We start from the raw sequence: 24,165 nt of genomic DNA on the forward strand, positions 1-24,165 counted from the left end.
TCTCTACTATTATTCTGGCATTTCACATTCTTAAAATAAAGTGGTGATCCTAACTAACCTAAGACAGGGAATTTTTACTAGGATTAAATGTCAGGAATTGTGAAAAACTGAGTTTAAATGTATTTGGCTAAGGTGTATATAAACTTCCGACTTCAACTGTACCTGACCAATATTGAAAACTCAATGCCCCCTTTGCTAAAATTATTTACAGAATATTCGAAAATCTCAGGAAATAATATTAACATGGGAAAAAACTAAATAATGGAAATAGGAACATTTTAAAAAAAATACTCACGATATACAGCATTACTTTAAGTGGACCACAAAAAATATAAAATACTTAGGATACTTAATAAGTGACAACAAACTTCAAATATATACAGATAACTTTATTCCATTACTCAACAATATGAAAGCAGATCTAATGCAATTCAATTGTCTTCCCATAAATCTTACAGGTAGAATAAACCTCTTTAGAATGGCATGGCTGACAAAGTTTTTGTATTTATTTTCAGTAATACCAATACACTACCAACCGAAGACAGTCTTAAAAAAAAGTGTACTCAGTCATAACAGACTTTATATGGGAAAATAAAATGCATAGAATAAAAAGGAAAGTTTTACATCTTCCTAAATCTGAGGTTGGTTTTAACCTTCCAGACTCGGTAAAGAGGAAAAATGGGTACATACTGAAGATGCGCATGCTCATCCCCAGAATCTTTTCACGTGTCTATTTTCAAAGGATAAAGCTAAGAACACTATCACAACATGGAAGAAAATTAAACCAATATCACTTTTTAAAAACACAACCCTATGGAACAATCCTTGGAGAGCTTTTCAGAATTCACAGATAAGTTGGTCAACATGGAAAATGTAAGGCATTGAAACCGGAATTGACTTGGTAAAGGAAATACATTTATTTCCATGACAGAATAAAAAATCCATGCAACTTAAAAGTGAGATATCACAAAATGTATATTTGAAAACTTTTGGGCACCAGAGCAACCTTGAGGGAATCTTATTTGAGTCAGATAAAGGATATTCATATGATCGGGAAGATATACAAAACCTAGAGAGCATATCCAACTGACAATCTCTTAGAAAAAATAAATAAACTATTGAAACCAAGACTTTAAAAAACTGATGTTGGCACAAAATGGAAGGAAAGTTGTAGCATAACTAATGAAATTACAGCTAACAAAAATGTACGCCTAATCCAGTTTAAGATGATGTATAGAATTTATTATACAAGAGACAAAATTCACAAATTCTACATTACAATGACAGAATCATGTCTTAAGTGTAAAACGAATAATGACTCAATAATCCATGCTTTGTGGATGGAGCTAGAAAGTTGGCTGTCAGAAGTATTACAATGTAAACTTAATTTTTATCTGTCTGTCTGCATATTTCAAGACATGGCATAGTGAGATACCCAATGGGTGGGACAATTATCTTCTCATCACTCATCTTGAAAAAATAGATACAGAAAACTTGGAAATCAATCAATCCGCCATCATTAACACAATGGAAAAATGTAATGATTTATTATTTAAATATTGAAAGTGCGTGGGCTACAGAGGGGGGAAAATGGTGCAGTGTCAGGCCATGTTGAAAGTGATTCGGGCACTGGAGATGGGGGTGTGTGCTAGTGGGTCTGGCCAGGTGGGATGTAGTTAATGTTTGTATGATGTTGTCATTTATGTGTATGTTTTGTATTGTTTATAAAATCTTACCAAAAAAAGAATGGTTCACCACCCAAAGGACATCCAGCCATTTGTGGGAAGCATTGGAGTCAACATGGGCCAGCATCCCTGTAGAACGCTTTCGAAACCTTGTAGTCCATGCCCGACGAATTGAGGCTGTTCTGAGGGAAAAAGGGGATGCAAGTCAATATTAGGAATGCGTTTGTACACTCAGTTTATATGCTAAAAATAGCCTGCCCTACAGCAGATAGCCGATTTCATCTGACTAATATTAAAACTTTATTCTACACAGGAATGGTTCAGTGGTTTCAACAGATACTACAGGACTGAATGTTGGCGGAGAGGGTTAACTTGTTGTACCCAATCCTCAGTATTGTGATCACACAGCCTTAGTATGTATCATTTCGAAACTAAGAAAAGCAGTTGTGGTGGAGGTAAGGTCACATGTCCAGGGTAAGTTTTGAGGATTTGAGCCATGTCGTGGTCTGGCCTCACCTGTACAGAAAGGGGTGGAGTCTGTACGGGGGGAGGACTGTTTGGGGAAGCTGGGGGTGGCATGGTCTCTGGGTCAGAGAAGGACTTCTCACTGAGGGGAACAGAACACTAATTGTTACTACTGTGTCCATGCCAGTCTGGGGTGGCACGGCGAAGGCACTCTGTCTTTGACCAACCCTCCATCTCTGGGTCTTTCCCTAACACATACACAAATAACATTTTACTTGTCACATGTTATCACTGAATACAACAGGTGTAGACTGAATAGTGAAATTCTTATTGATGCTCCCTTCCCAATGATGCAGAGGAAAAATATATATAACACGAGGAAAAAAATACACAAGAATGGAGCTACACTACATAACCAGAAGTAAGTGGACACCTAATCGTCGAACATCTAATTTCAAAATCATGGGCATTAGTATGGAGTTGGTCCCCCCTTTGCTGCTATAACAGCCTCCACTCTTCTGGGAAGGCTAGATGCTAGAACAATGCTACGGAGACTTGCTTCCATTCAGCCACAAGATCATTAGTGAGGTCGGGCACTGATGTTGGGCGATTAGGCCTGGCTCGCAGTCTGGGCTCCAATTCATCCCAAAGGTGTTCGATGGGGTTGAGGACAGGGCTCTGTGCAGGCCAGTCAAGCTCTTCCACACCGATCTCGACAAACCATTTCTGTATGGACCTCGCTTAGTGCACAGGCATTGTCATGCTGAAACAGGAAAGGGCCTTCCCCAAACTGTTGCCACAAAGTTGGAAACACAGACTCGCTAGAATGTCATTGTATGCTGTAGTGCAGTGGTTCCCAAACTTTTTATAGTCCCAAACATTCAACCTCCAGCTGCGTACCCCCTCTTGCAGCAGGGTGAGCGCACTCTCAAATGTTGTTTTTTGCCATCATTGTAAGCCTGCCACACACACACTATACGATACACTTATTAAACGTAAGAATGAGTGTGAGTTTGTCACAACCCAGCTGGTGGGAAGTGACAAAGAGCTCTTATAGGACCAGGGCACAAATAATAATATAATAATATTCAATAATTTTGCTCTTTATTTAGCCATCTTACATGTAAAACCTTATTTGTTCATCTAAAATGGTGAATAACTCCCCACAGGTTAATGAGAAGGGTGTGCTTGAAAGGATGCGCATAACTCTGCAATGTTGGGTTGTATTGGAGAGAGTCTCAGTCTTAAATAATTTTCCACACACAGTCTGTGTCTGTATTTAGTTTTCATGCTAGTGAGGGCCGAGAATCCACTCTCACATAGGTACGTGGTTGCAAATGGCATCAGTGTCTTAACAGCACAATTTGCCAAGGCAGGATACTCTGAGCGCAGCCCAATCCAGAAATCTGGCAGTGGCTTCTGATTAAATTCAATTTTCACAGAACCGTGTGTTGCAATTTCGATGAGTCTCTCTTGTTCAGATATCGGTAAGTGGACTGGAGGCAGGGCATGAAAGGGATACCGAATCCAGTTGTTTATGTCATCCGTTTCGGGAAAGTAGCTGCGTAATTGCATACCCAACTCACTCAGGTGCTTCGCTATATCACATTTGACATAGTCCATAAGCTTGAGTTCATTTGCATACAAAAAATCATACAATGATGGAAAGACCTGTGTGTTGTCTTTGTTAATGCAGACTTAGAAGAGCTCCAACTTCTTAATCATAGACTAAATTTTGTCCCACACATTGAATATAGTTGCGGAGAGTCTCTGTAATCCTAGATTCAGATCATTCAGGCGAGAAAAAACATCACCCAGATAGGCCAGTCGTGTGAGAAACTCGTCATCATGCAAGCGGTCAGACAAGTGAAAATTATGGTCAGTAAAGAAAACTTTAAGCTCGTCTCTCAATTAAAAAAGTGTCAATACTTAGCCCCTTGATAACCAGCGCACTTCTGTATGTTGTAAAAGCGTTACATGGTCGCTACCCATATCATTGCATAGTGCAGAAAATACACAAGAGTTCAGGGGCCTTGCTTTAACCAAGTTAACCATTTTCACTGTAGTGTCCAAAACGTCTTTCAAGCTGTTAGGCATTCCCTTGGCAGCAAGAGCCTCTCGGTGTATGCTGCAGTATACCCAAGTGGCGTCAGGAGCAATTGCTTGCATGTGCGTTACCAATCCACTATGTCTCCCTGTCATGGCTTTTACGCCATCAGTACAGATACCAACACATCTTGACCTCCAAAGTCCATTTGATGTCACAAAGCTGTCCAGTACTTAAAAAATATCCTCTCCTGTTGTCCTGGTTTCCAGAAGAGGATGTCTTCATTAATTGACCCCCCCCATAAACGTAACGGACATATACCAGGAGCTGTGCCAGGCCCGCCACGTCTGTTGACTCATCCAGCTGTAATGCATAGAATTCACTTGCTTGTATGCAAAGCAGTAATTGTTTCAAAACATCTCCTGCCATGTCACTGATGCGTTGTGAAACAGTGTTGTTTGATGAAGGCATTGTCTGTATAGTTTTTTTGGCCTTTTCCCCCAGCATTGTCCCAGCCATATCCGCGGCAGCAGGAAGAATTAAGTCCTCCACAATAGTATGGGGCTTGCCTGTCATAGCCACTCGGTAGCTCACCATAAAAGACTCTTCTTGCCCCTTCTTATTAATGGTATCTTTTGCTTTTATACTTGCCTTACTACTCGAAAGTCGTCTTAATTCTCACTCAAAAAACTCCTGTGGCTTTTTTTTCAAATTGGCACGTGTTGTTTCTAAAAGTCTGAAGGTTTCATCGAAATGTGAGATAGTACTTTTGCACATATAACACACCGTGGCTGAGGAAAGGCACTACTCTCAATATAAGTGAACCCCAAATCAATGTAGTTCTCATCATATTTTTGCCTCTTCGATTGTCCAACGTCCCTGTCTGTTGTTCGGTGCTTTCCCAGGTAAGGGGGCAGTACTGTATCTCTTCAGCTGCATCCGATTCACAACTGTCAGTGTCCATGCTAGCTGGGCTAACAACAAATGTAGAATTACTGATGCTAGCATTGGATGTGCTCGTGGAAGCAGAACAACTTGTTTCGTCGACAGGTGCAGGTGTAGTACTCCTGGTAGTAGCAGTACTACCAGTAGAGCTGGTATTACATTTTACATTACATTTAAGTCATTTAGCAGACGCTCTTATCCAGAGCGACTTACAAATTGGTGCATTCACCTTATGATATCCAGTGGAACAACCACTTTACAATAGTGCATCTAACTCTTTTAAGGGGGGGGGGGGTTAGAAGGATTACTTTATCCTATCCTAGGTATTCCTTAAAGAGGTGGGGTTTCAGGTGTCTCCGGAAGGTGGTGATTGACTCCGCTGACCTGGCGTCGTGAGGGAGTTTGTTCCACCATTGGGGTGCCAGAGCAGCGAACAGTTTTGACTGGGCTGAGTGGGAACTGTACTTCCTCAGAGGTAGGGAGGCGAGCAGGCCAGAGGTGGATGAACGCAGTGCCCTTGTTTGGGTGTAGGGCCTGATCAGAGCCTGAAGGTACGGAGGTGCCGTTCCCCTCACAGCTCCGTAGGCAAGCACCATGGTCTTGTAGCGGATGCGAGCTTCAACTGGAAGCCAGTGGAGAGAGCGGAGGAGCGGGGTGACGTGAGAGAACTTGGGAAAGTTGAACACCAGACGGGCTGCGGCGTTCTGGATGAGTTGTAGGGGTTTAATGGCACAGGCAGGGAGCCCAGCCAACAGCGAGTTGCAGTAATCCAGACGGGAGATGACAAGTGCCTGGATTAGGACCTGCGCCGCTTCCTGCGTGAGGCAGGGTCGTACTCTGCGAATGTTGTAGAGCATGAACCTACAGGAACGGGTCACCGCCTTGATATTAGTTGAGAACGACAGGGTGTTGTCCAGGATCACGCCAAGGTTCTTAGCACTCTGGGAGGAGGACACAATGGAGTTGTCAACCGTGATGGCGAGATCATGGAACGGGCAGTCCTTCCCCGGGAGGAAGAGCAGCTCCGTCTTGCCGAGGTTCAGCTTGAGGTGGTGATCCGTCATCCACACTGATATGTCTGCCAGACATGCAGAGATGCGATTCACCACCTGGTTATCAGAGGGGGGAAAGGAGAAGATTAATTGTGTGTCGTCTGCATAGCAATGATAGGAGAGACCATGTGAGGATATGACAGAGCCAAGTGACTTGGTGTATAGCGAGAATAGGAGAGGGCCTAGAACAGAGCCCTGGGGGACACCAGTGGTGAGAGCACGTGGTGCGGAGACAGATTCTCGCCACGCCACCTGGTAGGAGCGACCTGTCAGGTAGGACGCAATCCAAGCGTGGGCCGCGCCGGAGATGCCCAGCTCGGAGAGGGTGGAGAGGAGGATCTGATGGTTCACAGTATCAAAGGCAGCCGATAGGTCTAGAAGGATGAGAGCAGAGGAGAGAGAGTTAGCTTTAGCAGTGCGGAGCGCCTCCGTGACACAGAGAAGAGCAGTCTCAGTTGAATGACTAGTCTTGAAACCTGACTGATTTGGATCAAGAAGGTCATTCTGAGAGAGATAGCAGGAGAGCTGGCCAAGGACGGCACGTTCAAGAGTTTTGGAGAGAAAAGAAAGAAGGGATACTGGTCTGTAGTTGTTGACATCGGAGGGATCGAGTGTAGGTTTTTTCAGAAGGGGTGCAACTCTCGCTCTCTTGAAGACGGAAGGGACGTAGCCAGCGGTCAAGGATGAGTTGATGAGCGAGGTGAGGTAAGGGAGAAGGTCTCCGGAAATGGTCTGGAGAAGAGAGGAGGGGATAGGGTCAAGCGGGCAGGTTGTTGGGCGGCCGGCCGTCACAAGACGCGAGATTTCATCTGGAGAGAGAGGGGAGAAAGAGGTCAAAGCACAGGGTAGGGCAGTGTGAGCAGAACCAGCGGTGTCGTTTGACTTAGCAAACGAGGATCGGATGTCGTCGACCTTCTTTTCAAAATGGTATGTGTCTATGGACGCGGGCCTTACCTTTTTTAACCATTTATCAATTTTCGTGCAAACGGAATGAGAAGCAGCTACGTTTGGCTACGTACGGACCATTAGTGAAATTCCCGCGACAGAGTAACAGTTAATGTGATTGGATGTAAATTATTTGACGAGACTACCTGTATTTGACATTGTGTTGTTATTTTGCTGAACACCAGATGGTTTAATTACATTTTTGGCAGTGAAACGAGGCTACTCAGGCAAGAAAAAAAGACTCACCCAACTGTATAGCCCCGTTGGAAAATAGAAATGGACTGTTTGAAAATGTGAAGAATTATTATTCTTTTTTAAATATTTTTTTATTTGTATGATAAAAAAAAAAACGTGAATCACATTTTTATTTGGCGTACCCCCGACGGCATTGAGAGGACTGCGTACCCCAGTTTGGGAATACCTGCTGTAATGTTAAGATTTTTCTTCACTGGAACTAATGTGCCTAGTCCGAGCCATAGTAACAGCCCCAGACCATTATTCCTCCTCCACCAAACTTTACAGTTAGCACTAAGCATTGGGGCAGCTAGTGTTCTCCTGGCATCCGCCAAACCCAGATTCTTCTGTTAGACTGCCAGATGGTGAAGCGTGATTCATCACTCCAAAGAATGCGTTTCCACTGCTCCAGAGTCCAATGGCAGCGAGCTTTACACCACTCCAGCCGATGCTTGGCATTGCGCATGGAGATCTTAGGCTTGTGGGCTGATGCTCGGCCATGGAAACCTATTTCATGAAGCTCCAGACAAACAGTTATTGTGCTGATGTTGCTTCCAGAGGCAGTTTGGAACTCAGTAGTGAGTGTTGCAACAGAGAACAGACGATTTTTATGCGCTTCAGCACTCGGCGGTCTTGTTCTGTGAGCTTGTGTGGTCTACCACTTCGTGGCTGAGCCTTTGCTGTTCCTAGACGTTTCCACTTCACAATAACAGCACTTACAGTTGACCGGGGCAGCTCTAGCAGGGCAGAAATTTGACGAACTGATTTGTTGGAAAGGTGGCATCCTATGACAGTGCCACATTGAATGTCACTTTGCTCTTCAGTAAGACCATTCTACTGCCAATGTTTGTCGATAGAGATTTCATGGCTGTGTGCTTGATTTTATACACCTGCCAGCAACAGATGTGGCTGAAATAGCCGAATCCACTAATTTGAAGGGGTGTCCACATACTTTAATATAGGTTCCATGTGGCTCAGTTGGTAGAACAGGTCACTTGCAACGCCAGGGTTGGGGTTCGATTCCCACGAGGGACCAGTACGAAAAAAATGCATAAGAGTGTCTGCTAAATGACTAAAACCTCAAATGTAAAAATATATACAGGAAGTACCAGTACCAGATCAACGTGCAGGGGTATGAGGTATTTGAGGTAGTGATAAAATAATTTATAAGGTTTATTAAGATAAATGATTAAATAATAGTACTCGGAAACTTAACCATTAGGGATTAGAGGTTATGTAGCATAGACAAGGAGTAATTAAAAATATTAAACATATGTCCAACTAGGTTGGACTGGGGAAGAGAGGAATGTATGTGTATGCCTAAGAAAACACCTAGAAACAATTCAACTATGGTTGAACCGACCCGGCTATAACTCTTGAGAAAGTACGATAGGAGAGGGAGTACCCCTCCAGGTTTCCTTTATCTGGGGGGGACTGGAACTGTCAGCTGGGTAGTGAGAATTCTGGAGAAGAAGCTAGCTCTCCTAATGTTAGTGTGCATGTGTGTGCGTAGGTTAGAAGAATGTTATAAAAGGAATATCTTTGTATATAAACGGCAGAGCTCTCGTGAATAAACTTTGATTTGACTAATGGTGAGCTGGGAATTCTGTCTGTTTCATTTAAACCAGAACTTTACACACTCTGGGTTGCAGACCAATTAGAATAATTGAAAATTATAGACATTGATAATACAATTCTATATCAGGTAGATATAGAAAGTCTACACTCCCATTCAACATTTTCATCTCGCCTGGAATTAAAATGGTATTTTTCCCCCCATTGATTTACACATCCTACCCCACAACTATGAAGTGAAAAAAATATTGGATTTTTAAAATTAAATCTATTTAAAAAATTGAATTGAAAAGCTTGGTTGGTTAATAGAATAGCAATCCTGAATTACCTCAGGTGTAACCAATCACCTTCAAAATCACACACTAAGTTTATTGGCCTCCATCTGTGTTAAATTGTAGTGATTCACATGATTTCAGGATAAATTCAGCAGTTCAAATCAAATTGTATTTATCACATACAAAGAATACAACAGGTGTAGACCTTACAGTGAAATGCTTACTTACAAGCCCTTAACCAACAAATAAAAATAAAAGTAACAAATAATTAAAGAGCAACAGTAAAATAACAATAGCGAGGCTATATACAGGGGGTACCGCTACTGAGTCAATGTGCGGGGGCACCGGTTACTTTAGGTAATTGAGGTAATATGTACATGTAGGTAGAGTTATTAAAGTGACTATGCATAAATAATAACAGAGAGTAACAGCAGCGTAAAAGGGGAGGGGGGAGGGAAAATGCAAATAGTCTGCGTAGCCATTTGATGAGATGTTCAGGAGTCTTATGGCTTGGGGTTAGAAGCTGTTTAGAAGCCTCTTGGACCTATACTTGGCACTCTGGTACCCCTTGCCGTGTGGTAGCAGAAAGAACAGTCTATGACTAGGTTGGCTGGAGTCTTTGACAATTTCTAGGGCCTTCCTCTGACACCACCTAGTATAGAGGTCCTGGATGGCAGAAAGTTTGGCCCAAGTGATGTACTGGGCCGTACACACTACCCTCTGTAGTGCCTTGCGGTCGGAGGCCGAACAGTTACCATACCAAGCAGTGATGCAACCCATCAGGATGCTCTCGATGGTGAAGCTGTAGATCCTTTTGAGGATCTGAGGACCCATGCCAAATCTTTTCAGTCTCCTGAGGAGGAATAGGTTTTGTCGTGCCCTCTTCACGATTGTCTTGTTGTGCTTGGACCATGTTAGTTTGTTGGTGATGTGGACACCAAGGAACTTGAAGCTCTCAACCTGCTCCACTACAGCCCCGGCGATGAGAATGGGGGCATGCTACCGGGGGCAAACTACCTGCCCTCCAGGACACCTACACCACCCGATGTCACAGGAAGGCCAAAAATATCATCAAGGACAACAACCCCCCGAGCCACTGCCTGGTCACCCCGCCATCATCCAGAAGGCGAGGTCAGTACAGGTGCATCAAAGCTGGGACCAAGAGACTGAAAAACAGCTTCTATCTCAAGGTCATCAGACTGTTAAACAGCCATCACTAACATTGAGTGGCTGCTGCCAACATACTAACTCAAATCTCTAGCCACTTTAATAATTACAAATTGGATGTAATAAATGTATCACTAGTCACTTTAAACAATGCCACTTCATATCATGTTTACATATCCTACATTACTCATCTCATATGTATAGACTGTACTCTATATCATCTACTGCATCTTGCCTATGCCGCACAGCCATCGCTCATCCATATATTTATGTACATATTCTTATTCATTCCTTGTTGTTGTGAAATTGTTAGATTACTTGTTAGATATTACTGCATGGTCGGAACTAGAAGCACAAGCATTTCACTACACTCACATCTGCTAACCATGTGTTTGTGACCAATCAAATTTGATTTCATTTGCTCAGTCCTTCTTCAGTCCACAATCATCTCCTTTGTCCTGATCACGTTGAGGGAGAGGTTGTTTTCCTGGCACCACACCTGTAGGTTAACTCTGTTGGGTAGTGAATTGCAAAGCAAACACTCAACCATGAGCTCCAGGGCACTTTCAAAAGAACTCTGGGACAAAGTTGTGGAAAGGCACAGATCAGGGGATGGGTATGAAAATATTTTAAATGCCTTGAATATCCCTTGAAGCATAGACGAGACGATTATTAAGAAGTGGAAGGTGTATGGCACCATCAAGACAGTGCCTGAATCAGGCTGTCCCTCCAAACTTGATGACTGGTCAAGTAGGAGACTAATCAGAGAGGCTACCAACAGTCCAATGGCAACTTTGAAAGAGCTACAGGCTTTTATAGCCAAGACTGGTCAAAGTGTGCATGTGACAACAATATCCCAAGCACTCCACAAATCCGGCATGTATGGTAGGGTGGCAAGAAGGAAGCCATTACTCAAGAAAGCCCACCTTGAATCCATTTGAAGTATATAATAAAACACTTGGGAGATTCTGTAACCGTGTGGCCAAAATGTTTGTGGTCTGACAAAACTAAAATTAAACTATTTGGCCTAAATGTAAAGCGTTACGTTTGGCGCAAACCCAACACATCAGCCAACGTACACTATCCCTAATGTGAAGCATGGTGGTGGCAGCATCATGTTATGGGGATGTTTTTTATCGTCAGGGACTGATCAGGATAGAAGGTAAAATTAACAGAGCAATGTACAGAAAAGGTGTGATCAATGAAGACATCCACTACAACCATCCTCTACAACCATTCATGCAACAACAAAAAATATTATTATAATATAGGTGTACTGTCTGTAATAAAATGTAAGAAATTAAATGAAACAAATTAAATCAATGATAATAAAACATAACGTTTAGCACACATTAATTTGCATCAAGCCTGTCTTGAGCGTTTGGCCATAAATTGCCATCCACATCACAGTGAATGTCCTCATTGTTCATGCACCACGGGAAAAAGCTTTTGGCATGGCGAATCCAAGCTTGGCATTTGGTCTGCATTGATGTCGTAACATGCCTCATCCATGGCCAGGAGGGTGTCACGCTCATGGGGATGTGATAAAGGAATTTATATGTTTAAAGTAATGACTAAAGAATTCCACCCTGAAACATATAACACTATAAATCTAATAATGTATGTGTGTGTGTAAGAGGGAGAAAACAGAGGCTGGTAGACTACATATGATAACTCTGAAAAAGCTGACAACAGGAGGGCCAGTTTATCACTTCCAAGGCCTCTCTAATTTAGGGAGGAGAGAACAGTGAGAAACTGCCAAGGCTGGTAGAAAAGTGATAAACCTGTGTGTGTGTGTGTGTGTGTGTGTGTGTGCGTGCGTGCGTGCGTGCGTGCATAGAGGGGGTTATAAAGACTGTTCAAATTTTGGTTGACTTTAGAGCTCTCATGAAAAAACTACAACGAACCTTTTGCAGAATGGCTAATTCTTATTAACCCTAGCTTTACAACCTAGGGGGAATTGGTCAAAGCTATAGTGATTGTTATCATCATTGGGATTGAAAATTCTCGTGACAGGATGTCATCGTTCTCCTCAATGGCCTGCTTTATTTCAGACAGTCGTATGCCATTCCTGGCCCTCACCATTTCCACTACTTCCCACTCCTGCTGGTCGGTCAGCACACGGCCACCACCATTTGGTCTTCTGTCAAGTCTGACTGTAGAACAGAGTATACTGTCAATAGATCATACTGTAAGAATACTGTAACATTTTATGTGAATTTACTTGCATTACAATGTAATTTACTGTAAATGTAATGGCAAAGCATTGTGCATATCCTGCAGACTTACCGGTTTTCTTGGCGAAATGTTCTCATTATCAAATTGACAATTGATCTTTTCAGATTGGGGTGAACTAATTTGGCAGCCTCTGCCATGGTAAGGCCTCTGTTTGCCACATGGTCAATGATGATGGCCCGAGCTTCATTAGACACAACAGTTCCCTGACGGAGCCCATGCCCAGGTCTTTGACCTCTTAATGTTTTAAAAAACAGCCTTTTTGAGGATATGTTTGAGTTTTGTACTAAGAGTTGTGAAATTTTACCACATACTTGCAAAAATAGTACCAAAGCGATTAAAAACCAGCGTTTCCCAAACAGCTCAAAAGCACTGACACAACCAAGTGTGAAAAAAGTTCAAGGGGGTGTAGACTTTCTATAGGCACTGTACATGAAGGCAGGGTAAAGTGACTAGACATCAGCATAGATAATAATAAGGTATTAGAGGTAGATATGTACATGAAGGCAGGGTAAAGTGACTAGACATCAGCATAGATAATAATAAGGTATTAGAGGTAGATATGTACATGAAGGCAGGGTAAAGTGACTAGACATCAGCATAGATAATAATAAGGTATTAGAGGTAGATATGTACATGAAGGCAGGGTAAAGTGACTAGACATCAGCATAGATAATAATAAGGTATTAGAGGTAGATATGTACATGAAGGCAGGGTAAAGTGACTAGACATCAGCATAGATAATAATAAGGTATTAGAGGTAGATATGTACATGAAGGCAGGGTAAAGTGACTAGACATCAGCATAGATAATAATAAGGTATTAGAGGTAGATATGTACATGAAGGCAGGGTAAAGTGACTAGACATCCGCATAGATAATAATAAGGTATTAGAGGTAGATATGTACATGAAGGCAGGGTAAAGTGACTAGACATCAGCATAGATAATAATAAGGTATTAGAGGTAGATATGTACATGAAGGCAGGGTAAAGTGACTAGACATCAGCATAGATAATAATACGGTATTATAGGTAGATATGTACATGAAGGCAGGGTAAAGTGACTAGACATCAGCATAGATAATAATAAGGTATTATAGGTAGATATGTACATGAAGGCAGGGTAAAGTGACTAGACATCAGCATAGATAATAATAAGGTATTAGAGGTAGATATGTACATGAAGGCAGGGTAAAGTGACTAGACATCAGCATAGATAATAATACGGTATTAGAGGTAGATATGTACATGAAGGCAGGGTAAAGTGACTAGACATCAGCATAGATAATAAGAACATAAACAACATAGTAGCAGCAGCATATGATGTGTAGAAGTGTATGCGTGTGTGTGTGTGCGCGCATATGTAAATGTGTGAGGGTTTTGTGTGAGAGTGTCAGTGTAGTGTGCGTGTGTGTGTATATAGTGTGTATATATAGTCTTGTGAGTGTGCATAGAGTCAGGGTCAGTGTGGATAGTTAATTAGTGGTTACCTGGACTATGTAGTAGTCTTATGGCTATTTAGCAGTATTATGGCATGATAGAAGCTGTTGGTCCAAAAGCTGATGCTCCAGTACCATACACTTTCAAGCACAAGCTCTCTCTCACACACACATGTATGTACGTGTCGACACACACACACACACACACACACACACACACACACACACACACACACACACACACACACACACACACACACACACACACACACACACACACATTAGTTTTGCTATGATTTGTTACGATAATACTTCGGTTTGTAGCCAGCCTTATACAATTGTTGTAAGGTTGTTTCAGCCTCAATTACAGGATGCTGCTTTGGCTTCATAGTAGTATTTATTAGCATATATTTTTGGGCAAACAATGAAAGTGTACATTTTAATATTAATAAAGCAGATATATACACTATGATACAACATCATTTGTACCACTAAACATTTAACAAAGATCTTAAAAATTCCCTAAAAAGAAATGTATATTTATAGCTTCTGATAAATTGACAAGCAAATTTCCATAGCAGATTTATGGTAGATTTTAGGAAGACCCCATATTATGACTTTGGGCTGTAATGATCCTTCATTTTACTAGCTGGAACGAGGCATTCATTTTCTATGGCAAAGCTGCTGTTATTTAAACCTTTATCACATGCAAGTATACAGTAGCTGGATCAGTTTAAATTAGGGCGGAGAGCATCTTATGTTCATTCATATGTCCATTCAACCCTCAACACCAATCAGATCCTCCATCTAACCAGCGGACTGCATTTAACATGAAGTAATCATGGTACCATGTAATAACATATTGATAAACATATTAATAATAATTGATTAAATGTAATGTTATGTGCAGGACTTTTTCCTGATCATGTGACCTAACCAGGTCCTCGTTATAGGTCTTAGGCAGATGATTACGGAAAAAAAACTGCTAGTCCTACAATTCTTTATCTATTGACCCGTTGGGTTTAGAGGTGAGTTGAGGCGAGGTTATAGGACAGGTGAATCCTCATGGTAGTATGTGGCTGTAAGGTCAAGGTGTTGAGGTGTGGAGGTGTTTGGACTAAGGCTTCAGTGAGCATCAGAGCTCCTGATCAGGCTGCACTAAGGTCAGTTCAGTGGTGAAGGTGGCGAGGGACATGGGAGGTAGTGCAGTGGTGAGAGAGTCAGTTAGCCAATGCCCCCAAAATACCCCTATGCACTTGGGACCTGTAAGTACTAAATAGTTACAGGCAATAGGGTGACAATTCCACCTAGTCTATCAGAGGGCAGGGTGGAGCTATTCCCATATTGCTTAGGACTAGGGCCTGGAGAATGTCTTGGTCAAGAGAAACCCCTGGCCCCATCTTACACCCATTCGATCCTTTCAGATCTAAGTGCCTAGGGGTGATTTTGGGACTGGGCCATTGTCTCACTCTCCAGGCAGGCCTGAGCTGGAGGTTGGTGGGATCACGGAGACTCGAGGCCCCTTGGCTCATCTGTTGCCCCCAGAGCCGTTGTAGGCATTGTAGGGTAGAGGGTAGACACTGGAGGCCTGGTTCATCCAGCCCTGGTCCCCTCCTCTCCTCTGGTTCTCCTGCTGTTGCTGCTCTATGTACTGGTTCAGCAGCGCTCCCACCTGCTCCTGGTCCTTAAAAGGACTGGGGCGGAAACTGGCCCGCAGCCACGCCCGGTACTGGAGAGAAGACAGACAGACAGAAAAGACCATGTTCGATGGTTCAGCTCAATTAGTGTTCTATGGTCCTCCAAGGGTGGGATGTCAGAGCAGAGTGTTCTGGTATCAGAGCAGTGTTCTGGTGTCAGAGAAGAGTGTTCTGGTGTCAGAGAAGAGTGTTCTGGTGTCAGAGAAGAGTGTTCTGGTGTCAGAGAAGAGTGTTCTGGTGTTAGAGAAGTGTGTTCTGGTGTCAGAGGAGTGTGTTCTGGTATCAGAGCAGAGTGTGCTGGTATCAGAGCAGAGTGGTCTGGTATCAGAGCAGAGTGTGCTGGTGTCTGAGCAGTGTTCTGGTATCAGAGCAGAGTGTGCTGGTATCAGAGCAGAGTGTGCTGGTGTCTGAGCAGAGTGTGCTGGTGTCTGAGCAGAGTGTGCTGGTGTCTGAGCAGAGTGTGCTGGTATCTGAGCAGAGTGTGCTGGTATCAGAGCAGAGTGTGCTGGTGTCAGAGAAGAGTGTGCTGGTGTCTGAGAAGAGTGTGCTGGTGTCTGAGAAGAGTGGGCTGGTGTCAGAGAGGAGTGGGCTGGTGTCAGAGCAGAGTGGGCTGGTGTCAGAGAAGAGTGGGCTGGTGTCAGAGAAGAGTGGGCTGGTGTCAGAGAAGAGTGTTCTAGTATCAGAGCAGAGTGAGCTTGTGTCAGAGCAGAGTGTTCTGGTATCAAAGGAGATTTCTCTATTGTGGTGTAGTTTACCACACTTTCTCTTGTTTCTTTCCCTTCCCAGTAGATGGTGATAGATGTAGATAGTGGCAGCTACAATCTAAGCAATCTATCTCTAGATCAATCTCTGTGTGTGGTTGGCAAACGGACGGCAGACATTCCTGAAAACGAGGGACTTTCCTCGGCAGCTCAGAGAGCCATAAGAGGTCCAACAGCTATGACCCCAACACACTCACTCTGGCTTTACCAACATTGCTTCTGGGCTTGATCCCAACTTGAATTCTGTGCACGTAAATCATGCTTTGATGTCATTGCATGTGTAACTTGTGAAAATTGAAGTTACACATGCTGATCTCAAGATGAGATGTGACCTTCTATGAGGACTGTAAGTATCATATCCTTACACAGACAATGTCCTCTATAATGGCCCAGTGTCTGTGTTTTCTGGGTTTAACGGTACACGGGGATTAGTCCTGGTTAGAGGGCCTCGAGGAGGCAGCAGGGGTTGGGTGGGAAACCCCTGGCAGAAGTCCCAGGTCTTTAGCCCAGCGGTCAGTGGGCCCACATAGGGACCAGTGAGAGCTGAGGAAGGGGTGGGGAAAGCTAGCTCTGAATCAGAGCTTTACCAGGAACCTGCCTCCACTTCTGTCACTTCTCCTCTGACATTCCTGCTCACACAGTAGCTACAGGGCTCTCAAGCAAAAACAGATCTAGGACCAGCTTAGATTGTAGTGACTGTGCAAGTGATGTCTCCCAATTCCATTGAAGCTTGTAGAAAAGTACACTTTACTAAAAAGGACTTAGGAAAATCTCAATTGGTTCAGAACAAAGCAGCACGGCTGGCCCTTGGATGTACACAGAGAACTAATATTAATCATATGCATGTCAAAAAGCAACTTATGGATCAGCGGGGACTGTGAAGCAGCACAAACATAGGCACAGGCACAAACATAGGCACATATACACCTACACACAATAGCATACGCACTATACACAAACATACACATGGATTTTGTACTGTATATACGTGGTAGTGGTGGAGTAGGTGCCTGATGACACACAGTCTGTGAATGTATTGTAATGTTTTTGCTTCAGTTGTCACATACCTTTTGGCACCTGTGTGTTCACTAATCAAGGTTATGCAGCTTAGATGTGTTCCACACCGCTGGGCTTCTGGTAGACAGGAGTTGAACAGCTCATCATGGGCTTCTGGTAGACAGGAGTTGAACAGCTCATCATGGGCTTCTGGTAGACAGGAGTTGAACATCACATCATGGGCTTCTGGTAGACAGGTGTTGGACATCACATCATGGGCTTCTGGTAGACAGATGTTGAACATCACATCATGGGCTTCTGGTAGACAGGTGTTGAACATCACATCATGGGCTTCTGGTAGACAGGTGTTGGACATCACATCATGGGCTTCTGGTAGACAGGTGTTGAACATCACATCATGGGCTTCTGGTAGACAGGTGTTGGACATCACATCATGGGCTTCTGGTAGACAGGTGTTGGACATCACATCATGGGCTTCTGGTAGACAGGTGTTGAACATCATATCATGGGCTTCTGGTAGACATGTGTTGAACATCACATCATGGGCTTCTGGTAGACAGGAGTTGAACATCATATCATGGGCTTCTGGTAGACATGTGTTGAACATCACATCATGGGCTTCTGGTAGACAGGTGTTGAACATCACATCATGGGCTTCTGGTAGACAGGTGTTGAACATCATATCATGGGCTTCTGGTAGACAGGTGTTGAACATCACATCATGGGCTTCTGGTAGACAGGTGTTGAACATCACATCATAGGCTTCTGGTAGACAGGTGTTGAACATCATATCATGGGCTTCTGGTAGACAGGTGTTGAACATCACATCATGGGCTTCTGGTAGACATGTGTTGAACATCACATCATGGGCTTCTGGTAGACAGGTGTTGAACATCATATCATGGGCTTCTGGTAGACATGTGTTGAACATCACATCATGGGCTTCTGGTAGACAGGTGTTGGACATCACATCATGGGCTTCTGGTAGACAGGTGTTGAACATCATATCATGGGCTTCTGGTAGACAGGTGTTGAACATCACATCATGGGCTTCTGGTAGACATGTGTTGAACATCACATCATGGGCTTCTGGTAGACAGGTGTTGAACATCATATCATGGGCTTCTGGTAGACATGTGTTGAACATCACATCATGGGCTTCTGGTAGACAGGTGTTGAACATCACATCATGGGCTTCTGGTAGACATGTGTTGAACATCACATCATGGGCTTCTGGTAGACATGTGTTGGATGGAGTGGTGGGTGGCTACTAGTATCAGTGCATAGCCACCAATGTGATAGTCCAATACACTACTGTAATAAATTATAGGTAAACAAACTAGTGGTACATTATTTACGTTAGATGGGTAATCATGATGTACAGTATAATTTTATGTTATATCAAAATAGTGTTACAGACTTCCTATCATAAATGCAGGAGTTCCAGATGAACCAAGACAGTTCCCATGTCTGGTAAAAGAGAAGAGTTGTGTTCAGGTGTGTCGCATGTTTCTTCCCACACAACCGTCAGGTGTCACAGCAACTCCCACACATTACCACCATCCATAACCAGCCATACAACATACTCAAACCTCTTTAAAATAACATGCACTGTGTTACAAAAATACACACCAAGGAAGGTACAATGAACAGTTAGACTACATATGATAAGGACAGACGAGAGACTTGAGTCCCAAACCCAGCTTTCAGTCAGACTCTCCACCATCCCTTTACCAGTTTTCACTTCCGGATCATCAATTCTTGAGAAAAGGATTACTCAAAATGTGAACAAATTATGTCAATTTCAGTTTTGTTTGCTTGAAAACAACTCTCTGCTTTGAATCCATTCAAAGTAAGTCAAAGTCCAAACTGAGAAACAAGGACCTGGACACAACCCCTAAGACACTATCACACTTACTGAACCTTACCTTACCTTACACTCAACAAAACACCCACGTAATAATGCATTTATAATCATTTGTAACAACAGACATGCCTTAGTTGTATCAGTGTTTTAGGCAAAGTGTTGTGAAATGAAAAAAAGATAAAAGTGATCAACCCTATAAACAATACAACATATATACAATGCAACACTAGATAAAACTATTGGTATGACAATAGCAAATTCTCTCTAAGACACAGTCATGGGAAAAGCATGAAGAAAGGAATCCCATTTCCCCTTTGATCCTCAAAATCACTGTCAACTCAACCAAACAATAAGAAAATAACAAATGTTTTTTTCTTCAGTGAAGACATGTTGCAAGCCTCTGACAGTAATTACAGTCACGTGATGGTTAGTACCAGGCTAATGCAATTTCAGCAAGCCCCTCCAGTTCCCCTTCTGTATACGACACACACGTACTGAGTACCACTGGCTGGGTGCATGTCATCAGCTAGAGAGACAAAGCCTCTCTCAGCAACCTCCATACACAGCTCTCTTTGCAGCATGTTCTAGAAACGTGTGTGTGTGTGTGTGTGTGTGTGCGTCTGTGCGTGTGCATGTCACACATCATTTCACAGGTTTGAAGTCTGATGTGTGTGGAAATAGCTGCCCCACAACAGGAAAGCCATTTTCTCACCCCACTACATCTTGTGTGAATAATATGCAGATGGGTATAAATAAACTGACAACACAGATACTCACTTTGAAACCAGCAAACACTTTAGTGTAGGTCTAGTGACATGAGAGTGAAGGAGGGTGAAGTCACGGTTAATATACACGATGGTGGCACTTCTAATTAAATAACTTATGTATTTCTGGTGGACCAGACAAAAGTCACATAGTAACAGTTTACACTGATCTAATAGTCTTCTGTTGGCCTCAATACATTGAGGGTTCATAACCCACCTCAGGCATAACAGCAAGTCCAGACAAGCCATCAGCCATCACAGAGATCATCTCCCAGTATGATGAGTTTAGGAAGATCCCTGGTAGGTCATATAAAGTTGAGACAGGCAACCAGGAAGGATGGGCTCCAGGTTTACTGTCAGAGACCCACCTCCATCCACAGAAGTGAAAGTAAACCAAAAGTATGAACCTGACAGGGCAGGCGTGGCCTTGTAAAAACAGCTGCATCATTAACTGATAGCAGCTGAATGATGACATATTCCTGTGACTCTGTACTATGAGTGGGAGTAAGCTAACAGTTTGGCTTCCGAGTGGGTGTTAGAGAAAAGGTGGGCCTTAACCGGCATTCTTCTTACTCACTGAAATTGTTTACTGTTGATATGCCTGAACTATTCAAGTCTAAATATTACGCCTGAGCTGTGTTACAGGGTGTTTTTCTGCCCACATTGAATTGCGGGAAGCTGTAGAATAATAACAACAATTTGGGGGTTGCTTATATTTGTCCTGTTATTTGTTGCATATCCCAACTCCCCCTGAGACACCCGCAGGGAGTGGGGTCACGTCCAGGGTCACCATTGTACAGCACCCCTGGAGCATTAAGGGTTAAGTGCCTTGCTCAAGGGCACAGCGAGTATATTTCTGTGGTTAGGGGACATCATTATGTCATCTATACAGGGTGTGTGTATGTATATTGTGTGTTTCAATGTGTGTAACTACCTCTGTGACTTGGTTCATCTGGTACTCCTGTAGTTGATGTTGGAAGCCATAATTCGGGCCTACAAAGGAACGCACAGCCTTGACAGCCGACAGACACTCCTCCCAGCTGTAGGTGGTGACAGTCATCAGGTAGGCCACCACCATGGTAGTACTACGGGACACACCGGCCAGGCTGCATTATGGGACAGAGCATAGTCATGAGGGGTCAGGTACGGTCAACAGAAAGTTAGTGGTTTATGGTTAGGTGGTGTACGTACCAGTGCACCAGACAGGCCCCTCCATTTAGACGACATTCGTGGATGAACCTGATGCTCTCTTTGAAATGCTGTGACCTGCAAAGACAAAAACACATGGCCTTATAGGTACAAGTACAGAATAAACAGTGTAGTGTAAAAAGTGTATCACTGATCATATCAGGATGTGGATTGTCTTGTCATAGGTGAGACTAGGGCTGTTAAGATGACCATATTACCGCCCCACTGGTGGTCATGAGTCATGACCATTTAGTCACAGTAATTAGGCTTCTCCAAGCTCTGATGCTGCCGATGGTCATTAGTAGCCTACCTAACTTGCTAACTGCTTGGTACTCAGCACTCTATTGTCCCTCTAATCACTCTGACATCAATGCAAATGTAATTGAAAATCTAAATCAAACACTTAATGAGAGCCCATGAGCTCATGTTGTGCAACATTTCTATAGGCTATGCAATTGCATGAGAAAACAGAGTGATGGCCTCTATTAGAAAGAGGAGGATCCCATCAGCTTTCTATAGGCTAGGTATACTATAGTTATTTCTCAACTTTCCTAATACTAAGCAAATTGATTATATTTACAACAGGAGTATAGCCTACCTGGCTGGCATGAAAATAAACCACGGGGAAAAGCATCCTCCATTCGCTATTTAAGTGCATAGATTACATGTATTTTTCCCCCTGCCCCTGTTTGGAGACAGGGGTATGATAAATCAAAATTTCCCACATATATTATTTAGTATATGTAAAGACAAGATTAAATCAAGAATAGTCTGATGGGTGACAATATTAGCCTATCACTTGTGAATGATGCCCAGATTAAGGCAAGAAACAGTGCATGCCGTTTTTGGGGGACTTTTTCAAATCATAGTCACACACCTCATGTAGCCTAGCCCATAGGCCTATATGTTTGATACGGTTTGTATCACAACTGAAGTGGCCAAATAACTTCTTAAAATGAAGCACATTAATCAGTTTTACAACAGGTGTAGAGCCTAACTGGCATACATATAAGCAGTGTGTGAGTTTCAAGTTTGGGGAAAATCATTTTCACCATAAAAATTCACTTCTATAATAAAAGCATTACATTTATAATCACATTTGCGGTCACTTTTGAGAATGGTGTTTTCCTGCTAATGGAAGATTTGCATTTTTAGCCTACTACGGTGTGCACATTGCTGCGCTTATAATGTGAAGAAATATCCTAATAGTTTATCAACATTTTATGCTAAATTTTCGGGAGAAGGGAATTATAATTATTATATTCAGCCCAAGGGCACAATGGCCACTGGCTGCAAAATACATCGATGTTTGGCATTACAGCCACACAAAGGGGATGCCACCGGAAAATTCTATGCATTGTCAAGTGCTTGTCAAATTGGGAATGAGAGACTGGTGAAGTGTGTACAGCTTGAGCAAAAAACAAAGCAGAGCTTATGCCTTTCATGCAACTTTCTTCAAATCATCATTAGAGTCGCATCATGCAGCCTTAGAATGTATTAAACATCAGAACAGATAGCCCAATGTTTGTATCACAACCAAAGTTACATAAATAACTCGAAAATAAGTATTTAGGAAATGTTTGGATAAAATATCCTTTCTATTTTATTCAGCTATGTTGAATTGTATTCTTCATGCTATAAAAGAATGTAAAATAATGCCACAGAATTCTAAGCAAATCTTGTCTGCTAAATGAACTAGTGTAGCCCACAGCCATATGGCATAGCCAGATCAGGGCCTAACATTAGGACAACTCAGAGTAGGCTATTCTGTTCTTCTGAAATAGACTTCATTTTCTTCATATCATGTTTCTTTTGACCTGTCTAAAATACGTAACGGATTTATTGTGATGATGTAGGCAATATTACATGGATTTATTCGACTTTTTAAAATGTAGATATTCCAAAGGTCTGCATCAGTGTGGAAGCCCGGAGACGCTAAAATGTGTTTATGTTAATTACCGGTCAATTACTTGACAATCCCCAGCTGACAAAATGTCATGACCGTCACAGCCCTAGGTGAGACCAGATCTATAACTATATAAATAGATTTCAGTTCACATTTTATGGGATATGAGAAAGAACAGGAAGAAGTGAAACTAAGGTGTAAAAGTCATCTGGACCCCATCTCTGCACAGCACAAGTTCCTTCAATCCGTTTAATCTTATTCATGATGTCCAGATAGATACCTGTCCTGTCTTATACCCAAGTAACCATGTATCTGTGTCCAATCATCACATCACTGGGAAGTCCCAGGGCATATTTTATAGTTTAGTAATTTAGCAGATGCTCTTATCTAGAACGACTTACATTCATGCATTCATCTTAAGATAGCTACTGTAGGTGAGACAACAACACATCACAATTGTATCAAGTACATTTTCCCTGAACAAAGTATTTTTCAGCAAAGTCAGTGCTAGTGGGAAAAGACGCATAAGGATGTTATGGAGGGGGAAGGGATGGGTAGCTTACTCTGGAGATGGTGGTGGAAGTGATCTGTCCTATACAGTTGTCTTGTTTAGTAGCACTCTCCACTGGACACTACCAGGAGAACCTAGAAGTATTTTCTATTCAACTTCCACTGTCATCCAAGAAAGTCATAATATCTCTCATACAGCCCATTGGTTTGTCAATTCAAGCACCTTTGTAGGACTGTGAGGTAATGAGAGTATAGGGGACTCCGATACTGCTTCCCCTCACAGACTTTATAACCACTATCATTCCATCTTTAGAGATCATCTTTTCATGTAGATCAATAGAGCATATACCCCAACTAACATTCTCCTTCCCTATACTGTGACTTGATCTGT

General features: G+C 42.6%; 1 protein-coding gene across 5 annotated transcripts in view; it reads right to left on the reverse strand.

Moving 5' to 3' along the window:
• Positions 1-368: 368 nt before the first annotated feature.
• The window catches only part of LOC139563238 (dual specificity protein phosphatase 22-A-like), a 35,487-nt gene continuing 11,690 nt past the window's right edge, over positions 369-24,165 (reverse strand). For 2 of the 5 annotated variants that reach the window (XM_071381696.1, XM_071381697.1), the window contains 3 exons: positions 21,362-21,436; positions 21,105-21,276; positions 14,443-15,793 (listed from right to left, as the gene is read on the reverse strand). In XM_071381696.1, the coding sequence (XP_071237797.1) occupies positions 15,593-15,793; positions 21,105-21,276; positions 21,362-21,436 (448 nt within the window). In that variant the 3' untranslated portion in view covers positions 14,443-15,592. The other 3 variants (XM_071381698.1, XM_071381699.1, XM_071381695.1) reach the window with 3 other exon arrangements.

This window comes from Salvelinus alpinus, chromosome 33 (genome assembly GCF_045679555.1).
Source record: "Salvelinus alpinus chromosome 33, SLU_Salpinus.1, whole genome shotgun sequence".
In the NCBI taxonomy this organism is placed as follows: Eukaryota; Metazoa; Chordata; class Actinopteri; order Salmoniformes; family Salmonidae; genus Salvelinus; species Salvelinus alpinus.